The 19,184-nt window shown below is 45.9% G+C and overlaps 1 protein-coding gene across 10 annotated transcripts in view; it reads left to right on the top strand.

Annotated features, from left to right (window-relative positions):
• dst (dystonin) overlaps positions 1–19,184 on the top strand; it is a 471,716-nt gene that overhangs the window by 2,061 nt on the left and 450,471 nt on the right. For 9 of the 10 annotated variants that reach the window (XM_078399038.1, XM_078399030.1, XM_078399031.1 and 6 more), the window contains 3 exons: positions 229–260; positions 5,848–6,036; positions 9,822–10,029. In XM_078399038.1, coding sequence (XP_078255164.1) covers positions 237–260; positions 5,848–6,036; positions 9,822–10,029 — 421 coding nt within the window. In that variant the 5' untranslated portion in view covers positions 229–236. Of the gene's footprint in view, positions 1–228; positions 261–5,847; positions 6,037–9,821; positions 10,030–11,885; positions 12,025–19,184 lie in introns of those variants that run through there. The other variant, XM_078399042.1, reaches the window with a different exon arrangement.

The following is a 19,184-nucleotide window of genomic DNA, read 5'->3' on the forward strand; positions in this document are numbered from 1 at the left end:
TATATTTTTAGAAACTTTTATCAAGCCCACCATTTATATATAGATTTTCTGCGTGAGGCATATTGAAGACGAGGACACGATTGCTGTAAAATTGCAGCAATACATTTTGACCTATAATTAAACCACGAAACGCGCAATTATATGATGCATGTGGAAACTGTGTTGTCGCTCCGCTCTGTGCAATCAACCTGATTTATTCCTTGCAACTTTTTTGTTTCTGTCTCCCAGATGCAGGGATGAGATCGCACTTCCGTTCTGAGGTAAAGCAATCTATCGTCGCCTTCTGAACACAAGGTCGAGTACATTTACTTACAGACCCTTTAGTCAGACAGAACACAGATTCAAAGCGGTTCGGCGATTACAATCTTCCTCTATGAAGACGGGGATGGGAAGAAGGGTGGGCCGACGCGAGTGTTAGTGTGTTTTTATTTAAAACCACGCAATGTAAGGTCACCCCAATCAAAATAGATCAAAAACTTCATTCAGAGTAACTAAAGATACAATTATTTTCATGGTAGGGGGAGTTTTCTAATAGTGGATACGCGCAGGCTGGGGTCTAGTCGGCAGTCTGGTAGATCTGTTGTCTCTGGTGGCTGTCGTTCTCCATAGTCAACGGAACTTCGGAATCAATCCAGGTTTCACTGAACGAGAGTGATGTGTGTCACTAACGCTGGAAAGAGTCCCCTGAAACCCTTTAAACCGGGGAGATTAAATGAACCATGGCTAAAACACGACGGAGCCAATCGCTCTCAACATAACCGAGAGAGCGGCTTTGCGGGTTGTTGTATTTTCGGATGAAGGTTTTGGCTCTGCCTGATAGAAAATTACCTATTCTTTTTAACTCCCTCCATGGCCTTGCTCCACCTTATTCTTTAACCTTTTGTAGTTTACCAACCCATGGATTGGTGGAAACAAGGAGAACTGCAGATGCTGGTTTACAAGACATAAAGTGCTGGAGTAACTCAGTTGGCCAGATAGCATCCCAGGAGAATATGGATGGGTGGATTGATATTGGCTTTGTTCTGAACCATCCCATACTTCTAGTTTTCCCCTCCCTGACTCTCAGTCTGATGCAGCATTTTGACCCGAAACTCACCTACTCTTTTTCTCCAGAGATGCTGTGTATAACATGGATAGATGATGTTTCGGGTCAGGACCCTTCTTCAATCCCTCTGTGTGAAGAAGGGTCCTGACCCGAAACGTCACCTATCCATGTTCTCCATGGATGCTGCCTAACCCACTGAGTTACTCCTGTACTTTGTGTCATTGTTTTCCAACCCCATGGATTGGTATTGATATTGGGGTTTTCTTTTCCACGGGTGCTTAGATACTGAGAAAAACATTGTTTTGTATGGCATCCAGGCAAATTATACCAAGCTTGAGCACAATCAAACCATACCCACCAGTGCAGTGCAAAAATAACAAGATATCAATAATAACAAAAATAACAAGAGCAAATATTAAAAAGCTCCTATATTACCAATAGAATTTTCATACTTAATACAGAAAACATCCATTTTACTTTATTTTTGAAATGCTTGCCACTCTGTACAAAATAATGAATATCTTTCCTTCTTTACTGCCCAGCGATCGGTAAGTGTTGCATCTGGAGAATAGAATGATACTTGTCTCCAGCAGTTGCTGCCTTTTCTGTTGGCCGGTGATGTACAATAGAAAAAGGTTATAATCTGCTTTTCTGAAGAGCAGTGAATTAAATTCTGACCCAGTTATCCGTAGATTAAGTGCCAAAGATGCGCAAGGGAATGGCCGTAAATGTCCATTTGTAATTACATGTAATTGACAGAGGCCCAGTCACTTGATCGCATTTACATCAATCCCCTTTAACAGATCTCCCAGAACCCAGACATAAACATATATGCTTATTTTTCCAGATTCTCAGAAACAACACTGACCAATATAGACTCCCTGTTCGGCATATAATCACTGTAAAATTAATTTAACCTACTCTTCGAGAGATACAAATGATGCAACATTTATACACCGATCAGCCAAAACATTATGACCACTGACAGGCAAAGTGAATAACATTGATTATCTTGTTACAATGGCACCTGTCAAGGGGTGGGATATATTAGGCAGCAAGTGAACAGTCAGTTCTTGAAGTTGATGTGTTGGATGCAGGAGAAATGGGCAGGAGTAAAGACCTGAGCGACTTTGACAAGGGCCAAATTGTTATGGCCAGATGATTGGGTCAGAGCATCTCTGAAATGGCAAGGCTTGTGGGGTGCTCCCGGTCAGCAGTGGTGAGTACCTACCGACAGTGGTCCGAGGAGGGACAAACCACAAACCGGCGACAGGGTATTGGCCGCCCAAGGCTCATCGATGCGCGAGGGCAGCAAAGGCTATCCCATCTGGTCCGAACCGACAGAAGGTCTACTGTGGCACGACACAGAAAATGTTAATGGTGGGCACGGGAGGAATGTGTTACAATACACAGTGCATCGCACCCTGCTGCATATGGGGCTGCACAAGGAGGATCAACAGTACATTAGGCAGGTGGTGATAATGTTTTGGCTCATCAGGTCATAATGTTTTGGCTGATCGGTGTATGTCCAGGAAGGTCAAAACGAGCAGCATCTATCCTCTGCCTCCAATTCACTCTCCACAAGTTCAACCACCTCTCCCGCCAATTAACCAGATGATTTGCTCCACCTTTAGGAATTAAGCACAAAGTCTAGGTAGAAGAATCCAAAGCAATAGACAGGGAGCACTGGTCTGCTGCAGGTGTCATCCTCTCGGTCAGATATTAAACAAGCCTTTTACACTCTCTCCGATGGATATAAATGATTCTCTGGGATTTTTGTTCCTGAACAGCGTCTGAAACTGTTTTTAGGCAGTAGCCAGGGGACAGAGGAAGGATTGCTTCTACTCTAGTTCTGCTGCTTCTGATGAGGCCAATGTGGTATTTTGCCTATAATTCCCTCAATTTTCTCTATTCCAATACTTAAACAAAAACATTGGCTGCTCTCCAGCCCTGCGGGACCTTGCCCGTGACAAGAGAAGATGCAAAGGTCTTTGCCAAGACTCCTGCAATCTCCTCTCTGGCCTCTCCTAATAACCTGGGATGGGTCCCATTAGGCCCTAGGGGTTTATCCACCCTTTTTACTCTTCAAGAGCCCCAATACCAACTCCTTGTTAATTTTGAACTGCCCTTGCATCTTAATATTTTCCACACTGCTCTCGCTGCCCTCCACGTCCTTTTCCTTGGTGAATATAGTTGCAAAGTAAAAATAATAATAATAATGCATTTTATTTATATTGCGCTTTTCATATACTCAAAGACGCTTTACAGAGATTTTGAGAACATAGGGAAATGAATAAATAGATAAATAAGTAAATAAATAGATGAACAGAGAAAGGAGACAGAAGGTGAGGTGACCTTCAGTGGTTGAAGGCAGTACTGAACAGGTGAGACTTCAGCGATGTTTTGAATGTGGTGAGTGTGGAGGAGTCTCTAACGGTTTGGGGTAGTGAGTTCCATAGGGTGGGAGCAGCGATGGAGAAAGCCCTGTCCCCCCAGGATCTGAGTTTGGTCCGGATGTGGGGGGATAGGAGATTGGCAGCGGCAGAGCGGAGGGTGCAGGTGGGAGTGTGCCTGTGGAGGAGGTCGGTCAGGTAGGATGGGGCCAGGTTATGGAGGGCTTTGTAGGTTATGAGGAGGATTTTGTACTGGATTCTCTGGGGGATACTCTTAGTATCTCCTTAATCCTACATCCTTGACTCATCAAAGCTATTTCAGGGCCTCTTGCACTTCTCTGCATCCCCCGGTGGCCAAGTTTAGAAACATAATTCTGCAATGGAAGCCAATATTTAGGAGTGGCTGCCTCAAATAAACTATAGAAGAAGAAGTAATTTGGACCACAGATACTGAGAAGATATATGAAGTGGTTCTACAATATATTACTCACAATAGCTCTTTGCCACCAACCTTCTGAAACAGGTTGTTAAGGGAGGTTGCAAAGAGTTTGGTCAGATAGATAGGCATTGAGTAGGAGGAGCAAGTAGAACGGCCTAGGGTGGAAGAATGAGCTTTAGACCCAGAAGAGATAGTTGGTTATATTATGCATAGATGCGCACGCACACACACACACACACACACACACACACACTCATATATTATATTATATATATATATTATAAAATCAGAAGTCAGAATTGGGAATAGCACCAATATCTTCAGAGGCCATAGGACTAGAAAAGATAGAAAAGTTAGCAGTGGTAGGATGCAGCAGTGATGAAGAATGTTAAAGAGATGTTGTTTCCTTCTTCACTGCCTGCGGTACCTGCATGCTTACTTTCAGTGACTGATGAACTAGCACACCCAGATCTCGTTGCACTTCCCCTTTTTCTAATTTGACACCATTCAGATAATAATCTGCCTTCCTGTTCTTACCACCAAACTGGATAACCTCACATTTATCCACATTAAACTGCATCTGCCATGCACCTGCCCACTCATACAACCTGTCAACCAATTTTCTATCCATGTCAGTACCCTACCCCCAATACCCTGTGCTCTAATTTTGCCCACTAATCTCCTATGTGGGACCTTATGGAAGGCTTTCTGAAAATCCAGGTACACTACATCCACTGGCCCCTTTTCCATTTTCCTAGTTACATCCTCAAAAAAATCCAGAAGATTAGTCAAGCATGATTTCCCCTTCATAAATCCATGCCGACTCAGAACGATCCTGTTACTGCTATCCAAATGTTCCGCAATTTTTTCTTTTATAATTGACTCCAGCATCTTCCCCACCACTGATGTCAGGCTAATTGGCCTATAATTTCCTTTCTATCTCCCTCCTTTCTTAAAAAATGTGATAACATTAGCTATCCTCCAGTCCACATGAAGTGATCCTGAATCTATAGAACATTGGGAAATGATCACCAATGCGTCCACGATTTCTAGAGCCACTTCCTTAAGTACCCCGGGATGCAGACCATCAGGCCCCAGGAATTTATCAACCTTCAGTCCCATCAGTCTACCCAACACCTTTTCCTGCCTAACATGAATTTCCTTCAGTTCCTCCGTCACCCTCGGACCTCTGGCCACTAGAACATCTGGGAGATTGTTTGTGTCTTCCTTAGTGAAGACAGATCCAAAGTACCTGTTCAACTCGTCTGCCATTTCCTTGTTCCCCATAATAAATTCACCTGCTTCTGCCTTCAAGGGACCCACAATGCAGCTTTTTAGCTGAGCAAAGTGTGGCAACATTGTATTACGACCAGCGTCAGCGGAAAGCTGCGTTTAGGAGGGTGGTCAAGGTGCTCGGATCAGCTCTGGCCAGGTGTTGGAGTACTCTGACCGTGGACGCAAGCCCCAACAGCAAGGAGGATCGGCCTCTGGGCCCTATTCAGAGAGGGATGCACTGGTCGGGGTACAGTCCTTCGCAGTAAAGGCTTAGCACCCTTTTCTGTCGGGAATCTCCGTAGAAACCACTTCCGTAGTGAACCCAGAGCCACCATACCCAAGCAATGAGCAACATCATGTTTCCCACACTCTGCTCTCTTCAATCCATTCGCTTACTTCGTCATTCGATTTGTTGTCAATAAACAGTTAGAAAGTGTAGGATTTCGCCACAAGTGTGTAAAGCGATTATCTCACGTCCCGGTATCTTTATGTTCTGTAATTGTTTTGCTATAAAAGTGTTGCATGGAAACCAAACAGAACTCGCATCCGGTCCTTTATCTGTTAGTCATTGCAATTGCTGGAAGCAAGGCCGCAAAGTCATATTTTGAACTTGGGGTGGGGATAGGGGAGGGGAAGGGAGGGGGTAAATAATTTATGAATAATACCCACAGCCGTGTTGTTGCGTCCTGTTAAAGGGATTCAGGCACAGTCCACGACATGGTAGGAGGAGCAGTAGGATGCGAGTGTCCGATGACGCCAAGCCTCTGCTGGAGATACCCGAGAGTGACCAGGAACATCTGGTGAGGAGGCGGAAGATTAAGAGGAGCAGCCGGGTGCAAGCGGAGTTTTATCACTCCGTGCAGGGAACTCCAACACGTAGAGCTGTGAGTATGACTGATGACGCGCATACATTCATTGCCATTCACAAATCAAGTCAGGTGCTGGAATCCTGGTGCAGACGTGGGAGGAGAAGTATGTAACAGGCGATATTTTATCAATAGATACATTGGTGATTCGCACATAGACGCACCATCGTCCCCCACATCAAATATTCTTCAACAGTAAAAACGCTACCCTGGAACTCACTATTTCTGAGATCTCAAGGTGTGCTCTATATTTGTTTGAGCCGCAACAGTGTATTAGACACTGGTATTACGCGCATTTTATTATTTCCCCCTATTTATTGAAAACATGGGTTTTTAATTTAAAGCTATGATTTCAATCATCTGAAGCTTTAAACGAATCCCAGTGGGGGAAAAAAAGCAGACAATGAGCATTTCAATTATTACGAATTGAATTGTGTATGAAATTGCTCTATAAGGAAAAACTGTTGGGCTATTGAGAAATCTGAAAGGGAATGGGATTCATTTGATTGTACTTTCAACCGCGCTTCTTTGCCGTTTGGTCCTATTTTCTCTACTATGAGAAAGAAGATTACGGAACCTCGCACATAACTCCCCGTGATTTCACCCGCAGTGGTACCATTCTGGATTGGACAGCGAACCAGAGTTAACGATTCAGGTTAACGAGAAAGAGAACATGTGTGGAACATACACACTCCATGGGGCAATTGGTTTTCCCCCCCAGAAATTGTTTGATAGAGACTTCTGAGTAACCGAACGGGAGTCAAAACGATTTTGACATTTGAACCTGAAACCGTTTTGAAGTACAAATTGAACGAGTAATCTGTTGTGTGACAAATCAGAAGGGTCTCGGCCCGAAACGACACCTATTCCTTTTCTCCAGACATGCTGCCTGATTCGCTGAGTTACTCCAGTTTTTTTGTGTCTATCCAACAACTGGTATTGTTGACTGCAAGCGTGCTTTACCGCATAGCATTTCCACGAATAACGATTTTAATCACATATTGCATGTTATCGTGCAAATGTAGATGGTGGAATTTGTCGTCCCCCGGGCGCAGATTTATAAATGGACACTTGGCGACAGTTTCGGCGAACACTTGCGATCAGCCCGCCAAGGCCTGCCGGATCTCCAGGGTGGGAACCATTTTAACTCTCCTTCCTATTCCCATATTGACTTTTCTGTCATGGACCTCCTCCATTGTCAGAGCGAGGTCACATGCAAACTGGAGGAACAACACCTCATATTGCACTTGGATAGTGTAGAACCCAACGGTATGAACATTGAACTCTCCCACTAGCTCCCACTATCCCCGCACATTAACACTATCCTACACCCACTAGGGACAATTTTTACATTTTTACCCAGTCAATTAACCTACATACCTGTACGTCTTTGGAGTGTGGGAGGAAACCGAAGATCTCGGAGAAAACCCACGCAGGTCACGGGAAGAACGTACAAACTCCGTACAGACGGCGCCCGTAGCAGGGATCGAACCTAAGTCTCCAGCGCTGCATTCGCTGTAAGGCAGCAACTCTACCGCTGCTCCACTTTCCCCATTCTTCCCGCTTCAGACGGAAATACAAATAAATACAAACGCACAGGCTCTGCTGGAATAGAAACAGAAATTGCCCGAATACTCAGCGGGTCAGGCAGCTGCTGTGAAGGGAGAAAGACGTTGACGATTCGTGTCGACGAGCGAGGGGACGTTTGTGGAACCGACAGGGACATTTGCAGGGCTGTGAAAGTGAAAAGGAATGGGACGGAAGTGTTTTCCTTGTGATTCGGTGATTGATAAGATTTTTTTTTTGAACACAAGTTGCTGGAGTATCTCAGCGGTTCAGGCAGCGTCTGTGGAGGGTTTGGATAGGCGACGTTTCGTCGGACTCATTGTCATGTTGGGTGGAGGGGGTGGATGAGGGGCTCCATAAGTGCTGCCCCCCCTGACCGGCTAAATTCCTCCAGTACTTTGCGTTTTTGCTCAATCGTCCAACACTGCCGTTCCATGTGTCTATCGATAAGATTAAACCTTGCCCGATAATTCCGGGATTTTCCTATGCCTTTTTTTTTCACGAGGGAAGCAAAATGTCACCATGGTACAACTCAAGATAAGCCACTCGGGCCATCGCGCGATGCCAGCCCATTGCCCCAAAAACAATCCCGGTGTTCCCGCTGAGTTACTCCAGCATTTTTGTGTCCCACTCCCGGGCTCGGTTTTATCCAGAACAAGGGGCCACAGTTTAAGAATAAGGGGTAGGCCATTTAGAACTGAGATGAGGAAAAACCTTTTCAGTCAGAGAGTTGTGAATCTGTGGAATTCTCTGCCTTAGAAGGCAGTGGAGGCCAATTCTCTGAATGCATTCAAGAGAGAGCTGGATAGAGCTCTTAAGGATAGTGGAGTCAGGGGGTATGGGGAGAAGGCAGGAACGGGGTACTGATTGAGAATGATCAGCCATGATCACATTGAATGGCGGTGCTGGCTCGAAGGGCCGAATGGCCTCCTCCTGCACCTATAGTCTATTGTCCTCAGTATTTTCCTCAGAATATGACCAGTCGCCATCCTCTTGCTCCGGGAGAGGGAGTTCTCAATCTCTATAAAGATAGAGCCACAAATGCTGGAGTAACTCAGCAGGACAGGCAGCATCTCTCCAGAGATCCATCTCCCGTGTGAACCAGCTTCTGCAGTCGTCCCCTCTCTCTCTCTCTCGCTCTCTCTCTGTGTTTACACCCCTCCTTTGTGCATTGCGCGCCGCGGCAACAGTCTGGGTTGTGGTCATTGACTGACCGTGACAAGGCGTTGCCTTCGTCGGCGAGACCAGACCTCCACCCACATTCAGCCAATACGCGGGAGCTCGGCACCAACGCTGGGCGGGGAGCCGAGGGGTGGGAAAGAAAGGCACAAGTTGGTGTATTGGATGAGATGGGGAGTGGACGTGAATGGATTTGCACAATATTTCAAAAGGCCCGGGGACATCCTCATGGACAATAATGTAGACGATGTGTGAATGAATCCTAGAATAAACAAGAGACATTGTTTGACTTGGGAAGGGGGGAGGGAGTGAGTCACCGTGGGATGCACCGAGCCCGGCGGGTTTGTAACCGGAACTGCGGGCTCTGTGCACTGACGGCTGACTCCTGTTGATGCCAACGCATCGCTGAGGTGCAGCGTCTGATTTTGAATCGCTCAGCTCCTCAGCGTTGCATACGCCAGGGAGAGATTGCAAGCTGGCGCTTGGCAGAAGCACCAGGGAGAGCCACAGCCCCGCCGCCTGGGGGTAGCATGTCCACTCATTGCTTTGGCAATAGAAACAATCTCATTCTTGCAAAAAGAAAAGCACAAAACTAGAAGGAATAATACATTGTCTGTGGTCGGATATCTTGCAGTGCTGCATGGTAAGTCTACCTTAGTCCTGATGGGGGAGACAAATGCAGTTTTATGGCAAGCAGAAACGCAATCACTCCCCCTCCCCTCCCCTCCCCTTCCTTCTCCGTTTATGGCTTTCATGTATCTGTTGGTGATAAGAAAGCGGTTATCATGTATTTTGGAAACACATCGTATTAAAAGTGTAAGTCGTTAGATTAAAAGGAAGAGAGAGGTGAGGGATTATTCACAGATTTTTGTTTTCAACGTGTGTTTGTTCAAAGCCGGTCCTACTAACTAACGCCTGCCAGCCAATGGGTGTGAGTGTTTCATTTGATCTTTTGTCTGCCTGCCTCCACCCCCCACCCACCCACCCCCCTGCTCCTCTTCTTCCCCACCCTCCATCCCACGCCCACCCCCTCTCCCCGCTCCCCTGCCTCCGTGTAGAGCATCGGCAGCAGCACTCGCCCCAGTTCCATGTCTTCAGCCGACTATTCAGACGAAGAGGATGATTATGGGCAAAGATCAGGGACGGTGTCGCCGGTTCCCGGGGACACTCTGCCGTGGAACCTGCCGAGACACGAGAGGTCCAAGAGAAGGATCCAAGGGGGGTCGGTGCTGGACCCGGCTGAACGAGCAGTCCTCAGGATCGCCGGTGAGTGCTTTTCCATAATCGTTATTGCAGAAAAACAAACATGAACTGCGCTGCGAGGACCTTTATAATTGCACAGCAGAGATTTATTCTGTCATCTAGATGGCTTCGTTTTCATTTCCTTCCTTTTGGCCTGGAACCACGGTTTGTTGCATTGAATTGGGGTTCAAAGCGACCGCTGTGTGAATCAAGGGAACAGTGCACCATGTTTTTAGTTTCATTTATTCACATTGTGATCACATTTCCCTTCTCCTTAACTTGATCTGGTTGATATTGAATGGTCCGCACATTTGGCATGCTGGTTAGCAGTTCCTTGTCGTTTTCATTGATACATACACACCACGCCAGATGTATTCAATACCATATACCATGAAACAGTGTAAGACAATGGGATAAGAAAATAACTGCAGATGCTGGTACAAATCGATTTATTCACAAAATGCTGGAGTAACTCAGCAGGTCAGGCAGCATCTCGGGAGAGAAGGAATGGGTGACGTTTCGGGTCGAGACCCTTCTTCAGACTGACAATGGAATGCAGTTTACTGTATATTACTGGACCAGTCAGTGCCAGAAGATGTCGAGTCATAAATATCCTGTCACGAGGTGCGACATATTATAATATACATTGAAAGCAGGGCAGGGCTGACGGCGTGGAGAAATGACCTCCCATTTTTCGGTCACCCTTCTCCCACCGCGAGTAACTCAGGTGGGCAGTCCGACAGTTACACACCCAGACTCGCCCCTTTCCCATTCCAGAAGGTCACCATTAATGCTGGGGGATTTTTGAACGGTGCCCACCCGGGTTTCTATGTCAATGTTTTCCAATGGAAATCTGAGTGAGATTTCCAATGGAAATCTGCAAGTGGAGCGATTTCCTCCCGTATTATAACGAGAGCCTGTGGGTTACAACGACCCCACGCCATCTCCTGTAGTCTTTGTATTAAACATAAAAAGAGGGGGGATTCATTGTCTTTGAAGTATTTGCAGTGAGTGGCGGTTCCTCTCCTTCGGTCCGGGGACTGGACGGGACAGACTGTCAGCAGCTTGTTGTTAAGGGGAGGGGAGGGGAGGGGAGGGAACGGAACGGTGGCCGGAGCCGGGGGGAAGGGGATGGGCAGCGGCTCCTTTCTCTGATTCGGCCGGCTGGGAGGGGAGCGGAGGAGAGGAGAGGAGAGGAGAGGATGAGAGGAGAGGGGAGGGGGGGAGGGGAGAGGAGAGGAGAGGGGAGGGGAGGGGAATGGGAGAGGAGGGGAGGAGGAGGAGAGGGGGAGGGGAGGGGAGGGGAGGGGAGGGGAGGGGAGGGGAGAGGGGAAGAGGAGAGGGGAGGGGAGGGGAGGAGAGGAGAAGAGGGGAGGAGAGGAGAGAGGAGGAGAGGGGAGGTGAGGAGAGAGGAGGGGAGAGGTGGGGAGGGGAGGGGAGGGGAGGGGAGGGGAGGGGAGGGGAGGGGAGGAGAGGATGAGAGGAGAGGAGAGGAGAGGGGAGGGGAGGGGAGGGGAGGAGAGGGGAGGAGAGAAGAGGGGAGGGGATGAGGAGAGGGGAGGATGGGAGGGGAGGAGATGGGAGGGGAGGAGAGGAGAGGAGGAGATGGGAGGGGAGGAGAGGGGAGGGGAGGGGAGGGGAGGGGATGGGAGGAGAGGGGAGGAGAGGGGAGGGGAGGAGAGGGGAGGGGAGGAGAGGGGAGGGGAGGGGAGGAGAGGAGATGGGAGGAGAGGAGATGGGAGGGGAGGGGAGGAGAGGAGAGGCAGGGCCGGCTCTCACCATTGGTGCTGCGTGTTGGAGGGCGGTGCTTGTCGAGGCTGCCTCCCGGCGGCTGCCTGCTCTCAGCTGGAGCTTCTACCCGAGTTCCAGTGGAGTGAGACGGTCTCAGCAGCCCGGCCCCTGCCGCCCCTCCAGCACCCATGGCCGGCTCCAGCCCGAGGTTCACCCCTGCTGCTTACTACGTGGTCGATGAACTGGAGTATCTCCAGGCTTACGAGAACGTGTTGGAGCGCTACAGAGGTAAATCCGCTTTAACAGGCTTAAGCTAACGGTTTAGTTCGCCGCTATTCTCCCCAGTTTTGGCCCCTTGGACGAGGCATTTTGTCAACACTGCAGTCCTGCTCCACGTTTCCTGGTTGACATGGAGTTTGTGTGTGTTACATAAACGCTAATTCAGATTTATTTCCTATGCTCCTTGCTTTTAATGCCAGTCTGGATTTTTTAATTCGATATTTTCCATACCGCAAGAGTCTATAAATAATGTTAAACATCAGTTGGCGGCGGGTGCCAGTTTGATCAGATCATGTCCTGTCCCTCCACCCAATGGATCAGATTATCTGCCCTCCTCACTTGCCCCCTGATGTGTCAGACTCCTGTTGATAGCACTGAACCGTCCTGAACGGCCTCTGGGGGACACTAACCAGGGCCCTCAAACTTGCCCCTGAGATTGTGCAGAGAGAGGAGAACGATTGCGTGAGATGATGTTTCTGCTTAGTCATGGATCAATTCTGGAACCAGCCGGGGACACCAAAAAATGACTCGACATCTTTTGTTATCCCCTTGTAAAATAAATCCGACAAGCATTTTTTGGAAACAAACGAGGATGCCGTTTGCTTGTTGGGGCGTTGAAGTGCAGAGCATGGAACAGTTATTAATATAAATACGTTGGCAGATGGATGGGAGGAAGATGGAACAGAATGATGGACTGGTATAGCTTGGGAGGTTGATACCATCATTATGATCATTATGCCTCAGCCTCTGAGGTCTCTGAACAGTAATCCAGTTAGCTCTTTACCTCTGTTCTTTTCCCACTGATTAGTAATATTCTCCACTTCCAAGCAATTATCCAATTCACTATTGAAAGTTACTGTTGAGTCTGTTACCATTCTGCTTTCATACGCTGTGTTCTGGCTCATAACATATCCCGGGTCTGTTAAACACATTCACATATCTTCTCTGGCTCTTAGTGCATCTATTGGTGATGTGTGCATTTTTTAAACAATACTCCATCTGAAATGTTCATAAGAAATGGAATCTTATGCGTTGGAACTGTTGGGTTTAACTGACAAAGGACTATTGATTTATATTAAAAGGGTTATGCATAATCTATGATATGATGTGGAAAATAAAGCACAGTCCTTTCTTTCTCATCGCCACACCCCATCCTCCCAGTGTCTTGCCTGTCCACAGAAGCTGCTGCCTTGCGCTGGTTACAGCACTTCCTACACTGACAAACCTCCGCTACCTTGACTGCGTTCTGAGTCTTCGACAAGTGTGGCCTTGACTGTGAGGTCTCACAGCTGCTGCTGATCTCAGATCACGCCCGGTGCTAATGATCGCACAGAGACTCTGCTGCCAGAGTCATTGGATAGCGATGTGGGTCAATCTCCTCCTGTTGTCCTCCTTTCATGGCCACGGTAATGGTCACCAGTCAGACTAGAGTTTGGGTTGTGTTCCCTGGTCACAGATCACCCACTTTGAGGAGTGTGGAAGTCATTTAAGAAATCGGTGACTGCTTCGTCCTTTGGACAAAGTTAAGATATTTATTCTTGATTGGTAAACTATTGGAAGCTGTGTTATATGGGACAAGAGTCGTTGTCTTACCCCTAAAAACTTGAGACTGTTCATTGAGATCATAACTATGATGCAATCTAACAGTGTATTCCTCTCATCCCCAACTTTGTGCTAAATTCCTTACAAGAGCCTGTCAAACTAGGGCTTTAATGTAAATCATCGTGACATCAAATGCCATTCGCAGAGAGTGAATTTCCAAACTACTTTCATCCTCTAAGCATGCCAGTGTTTCTTGACTCATCCTGAAAGATCTGTGTCATAGTTTTCAGATATTGCCCTCTCATTCTTGTCTCCTCCACCAGTTAAATTGGTATTTCTCTGTCTCCATTCAGTTCAATCGGATACATTTTAAAAAAAAACCTTGATCAAATCATTCCTTAATCTTCCAAATTCCAGGGAATACGAAATCAGTTTGTATAATCCCCTAGAGTCCAGGTACAATATGAACAAATCTTTGCTGCCATATTTACAAGGTCATTATATCCAATCGCAGTTGTGGTGGCACACTTTGTAACCATTAATTTGCTGTGGTGTTGTACTGAGATGCATTGAAGCAGTCATCTTTATATTTTTAAGTTTTAGTCACCTGCCTAAAATCCTTCTCCAGCACAGCACTGGGTGGCCCAGTGGCACAGTGGTAGAGTTGCTGCCTCACAGTGCCAAAGACCCGGGTTCACTCCTGACTACGGGTGATGTCTGTACGGAATTTGTATGTTCTCCCTGGGACCGCTTGGGTTTTCTCCAGGTGCTCCTGTTTCCTCCCACATTCCAAAGATGTGCAGGTTTGTAGGTTAATTGGCCTCTGTAAATTGTCCCTCATGTTAGGATAGAACTAGTGGACAGGTGATTGTGGTCGGCGCTGAGTCAGTGGGGCGAAGGACCTGTTTCCACGCTATATCTCTAAACTAAACTCTACTAAACTAGGCAGACCAGTATGAAATCTTTCACTGATATCTCCAGAATTGTTTCACTACATTAAAGTTGTCATATAAATGTCACAGGGTGTCAAGATCACTATTATTATTGCCCAGAAATGGGCGTGTTCACTATTTTAATCCAAGTATTAAATGGAATTAAGATGTAAATGAACAACATTAGATTTCATTTCAGCTGTTACACAGTGTAATTAATGGAGAGTCAGCTGTGGAAATAGCAGTTGCTGTGTGTGTTCTCAGAGGGGGAAAATTGTATGATGCATTCAAAGTGGAATCTTGGCTTTTTACTCCAATATACTTAAATCACAGCTATGAGGGCTGCCCTTAGGACGTCTACTCGTGAAGAGTTCCAAGATATAGTTTTACATCTAATGTGAATGCACTGTTGATTATTGAACTTGCCAATTGACCTCGAATGCACTGAGCCTGCAGTTACCTGCCGCCAACTCCTGTCTTGCAATTACGAAGAATTAAAAGGAATCTACTCAAAAAATTTGGAACAGAGCACAAGAATATTTTTACTGTGATTCTTTTCCCCGTGTGCTGATGATGCATGGTGAACCAGCATGCTGAATGCTAATTCCTTCAGCTTTAATATCAAGTAAAGAATTTGTCCTTTATTCACATTTTTCTGGGGGGGGGGGAGGGTCATAGACAATCGAATGTTTTGTTCCTTGCAGCGGTTTTCACTGTTAAAATGCTGTGATAATGTCAAAAGTAGCTTGTTTTCCTGACATTTACAAAGTATTCTGACATAAAAGTGCCATTCTTCAATTCAGTAATTGCGTGAAGCCGACATTTTGGTTTTTTTAATCTATATTTTAAGGAATTATGAATGCGATCTGTAAATGTGTTAAATTAATGCTATAAATAATCTTTATAAAGAAAAGGTTTTCAATTGTACAAGCCTGAGGGATATAGAAATAGTAGTGATTTATTGCACCCAGGATCAGTCCCCTGGTTTAGTTGATGGAATTTTATTGGGGTATAGAATCGTAGTCTTGTAGCACAGAAACAGGCCCTTTGGCACAACCTGCCTATGCCAACCAAGATGCACTATCTACACCAGTTGCACATTTGACCCATATGCCTTTAAACCTTTCCTATCCATGTACTTGTCCAAATGTCTTTTAAATGTGGTTATAGTTCTGGCCTCAACTACTTCTTTTGGCAGCTCGTTTCACACACCCACCACCCTTTGTGTGAAAAGGTTGCCCCTCAGGTTCCTATTAAATCTTTCCCCTCTCAATGTTCCAATGTCCTCTGGTTCTTGATTCCTCTATTCTGGGTGAAAGATTCTGTGAATTCACCCAGTCTATTCCCCTCATGATCATATCCACCTCCAGAAGATCACCCCTTAGCTTCCGACACTCTGAGAAACAAAGTCCTAGCTTGCCCAACCTCTCTCCCTATCGCTTAGGACTTTAAGTCCTGGCAACATTTTCGTAAACTTCTCTACACTCTTTCCAGCTTAAAAAGGGTTATCCTATTATTCGCCCCAAGAGAAACCGAGACAAACGGCTTGAAGCATTTTATTTTTATTTTTGCTTTATGATTTTCTGAGAGCAAAGCAAATGAAAATGTGAATTTTGCACGGTTGACATTTATTGCTAGGACAAGTTTTTTTTTCCTGTTGTTGGCGGAAGAGGATACCAGGCAATTCTTTGGAAATCGGCCTTTTCGAGCATTATTTTTGCCTTTAATTGATTAAAATGAAAAAAAAAGATACCTGAGTACTAATAATGCGTTGTTGTCATTAAACCAAGAGATGCTGGTGGCATAATTTGCTTGTTGTGGAAATTCCATTGAGAAATTGGACTTTGATGCCAAAGTTATTTATGATTTGGAATGCCTCGCAGTGTCATTCCTACTGCAGAGAGGGTAACCCTTTGCCAAGCTCTTCTAGCTGATTACCTGATCTGCTCGTCACGATTCGATACGATAGAACTTTATTCATCCCCGAATGGGAAATTGGTCTGCCAACAGTCATAACACGCAACAAGGTACACAAAAACTTGAAATTAAAATTAAATTAAAAGTGAAAAAAGAAAATTACGTTCAGTAATTTGGACTGAGTGCTGACTGGCCTGCGAGTGTCTGTCGGTTGAGGCAACAATATTCTCTTTTCTCTTATTCCCCCTTCCAAGTCTTGTATTTTGCTTTGCCTCTGATGATGCCAGACAGCATGGAGGACTCCTGTTTGATGATTCTGTGTAGCTGGCTGCTGAGGGGTGCTTGTGAAATGCCAGGAATGGTAGCCAGCTTTATACAGGGCTGTGGTGCTCTGTCGTAGCTGTCGTGGAATGTTTGAGCTGTGATGTAGTTTTGTTGGACTTTGGCCCACATTTCTTTGTTAGGATTATGTTTCAGTCGCTGCCACTTCCAGTTTTTACTGCGGCCCTTTTAAGAGACTTGCCTTTTGCACCCCACCTGGCCTTGGCTCATCTGGTCTCACCCGCGCATTGGCTTCATTTTATAGACCATTTCAGCACGCCCCTGCCAACTTCTTATCATCCTGAGATCATCCTAAGCACTTCTGCCTCTTTCCATCAACCTGAAGGCTCTCGACCCAAAACATCATCTCACCTCAAAACCTCATTTTAACCTCCATGGATGTTGCTAGCTCGCTGAGTTCCTCCAGCATGTTGTGTTTTGATTAAGATTCCAACACCTGCAGTTCCTTGTGCCTCCATTTTACTGCTCTACTGTGAAATCACCACAAAGTATGCCAGGTTTGAAGAAGTCTTCTCCTCTCTCTGACGGGAGTTCTGTGAGACCATTTCTCACTGCTGCCCCTCTGTGAAACCTGCTGTTCTGACCCAGACTACTGCAGCCGTCTGTGTTTCCTCCACACTATGCTGCCATCTTGCCTCACGTGGCCTCCAGATTTTTATTTCAGTGGTCCACAGATGCTGCCTGACCCCTGAGCTCCTCACGCACTTTGTGTTTTGCTCAAGATTGAAACATCTGCAGTTCCTTCTACCTGCCTCTCTTTTAATGTGAGTTCACTCTGCACCTGATTTGGAAACGGCATGTTGGCCTTCATAACAAGAGGAGTTGAGTAGAGGAGCAAAGAGGTTCTTCGGCAGTTGTACAGGGCCCTGGTGTGACCACACCTGGAGTATTGTGTGCAGTTTTGGTCTCCAAATTTGAAGAAGGACGTTCTTGCTATTGAAGGAGTGCAGCGTAGGTTCACGAGGTTAATTCCTGGGATGGTGGGACTGCCATAGGTTGAACAAATGGAGCGACTGGGCTTGTATACACTGGAATTTAGAAGGATGAGAGGGGATCTTATTGAAACATATAAGATTATTAAGGGATTGGACATGCTAGAGGCAGGAAACATGTTCCCGATGTTGGGGGAGTCCAGAACCAGGGGCCGCAGTTTAAGAATAAGGGATTGGCCATTTAGAACGGAGATGAGGAAAAGCTTTTTCACCCAGAGAGTTGTGAATCTGGAATTCTCTGCCTCAGAAGGCAGTGGAGGCAGATTCTCTGGATGCTTTCAAGAGAGAGTTAGATAGAGATCATAAAGATAGCGGAGTCAAGGGACATGGGGAGAAGGCAGGAACGGGGTACCGATTGTGGATGATCAGCCATGATCACAGTGAATGGTGGTGCTGGCTAGGAGGCCCGAATCGCCTACTCCTCCACCTATTGTCTATTGAAATCGTTAACACTGTTCAGTTTTCTTTCTCCACACCAATCTAACTCCAAGACTTCTATGATATTCCAATTCTCACACATTGCACAGCCCTGATTCTCATTGCAATCTCATTAGTCATCATGTCATCCACTGTCTTGGCTATGACTTTTATTCTCCACTATCACCCTCAACTTCTTTGTTCCTTGTACCCAGTGGCATTTCTTGAGCCAGTGTAACTTTAAAAGCCTATAATTCCACTTGGTCGAAACTGTGTTTGAAAAGGATTGGTTTTGTTTATTATTGTCATGCGTACTGAGATACAGCGATAAGATTAACACTCGGTAAATGCAAACTTCCATCCATTTTGTTGCTTTTTCAATTAAAATCTTTTTATTGATTGAAGAAAGATCCAACATTGAAGAATGTTGAGTTGAGGCTTACTGTTGCTTGGTAGTTTTTTTCATATGGTTAATCACTTTTTCTTTAAAATGTGGAGCCTCAATTTCAAAAATTGTTCATTGTCTGATGTAGTACCACTGAATACATTTTAGCAATGAGAACAAGTGACAATGCCTCAATAGCTTTCCAAATGTCAGCTGTGAATTCATTTTTGTGGGGGCGTCACTGAAGCCTTTCAGAAGTCTGCATGCAATAATCAGTTCCATTTAGAGGCACCTTCCTACAGATTCCCCACCCCCCATCCCCACTCCTTTCAAAGCTGGAAGTGAAAGCTGTCCCAGTCTACTGCAATGAATGGCTTAATTGCAAGAGACCTTGTTGGGAAGCAAGGGTCAGATGGGAGCATAGTAAATGCATTTGTTCTGGCAGACTTGCATTAATGATATAGATTATAAGTTACAAATTACTCTTCCTTACCCTTGCTTTCACCCTTGATACCAACCATGGACCCATGAGAACCTTCTCACCTCAAAGTCAGGAGATCATGTTTCTACTCTCTCTCCCAACATTTAAATCAAAATCTATGCTGATGCTTCAATAATGCTGCCATATTTAGTGTCCTTAAG

The sequence above is a fragment of the Rhinoraja longicauda genome, chromosome 5 (assembly GCF_053455715.1).
Source record: "Rhinoraja longicauda isolate Sanriku21f chromosome 5, sRhiLon1.1, whole genome shotgun sequence".
Taxonomy (NCBI): domain Eukaryota; kingdom Metazoa; phylum Chordata; class Chondrichthyes; order Rajiformes; family Arhynchobatidae; genus Rhinoraja; species Rhinoraja longicauda.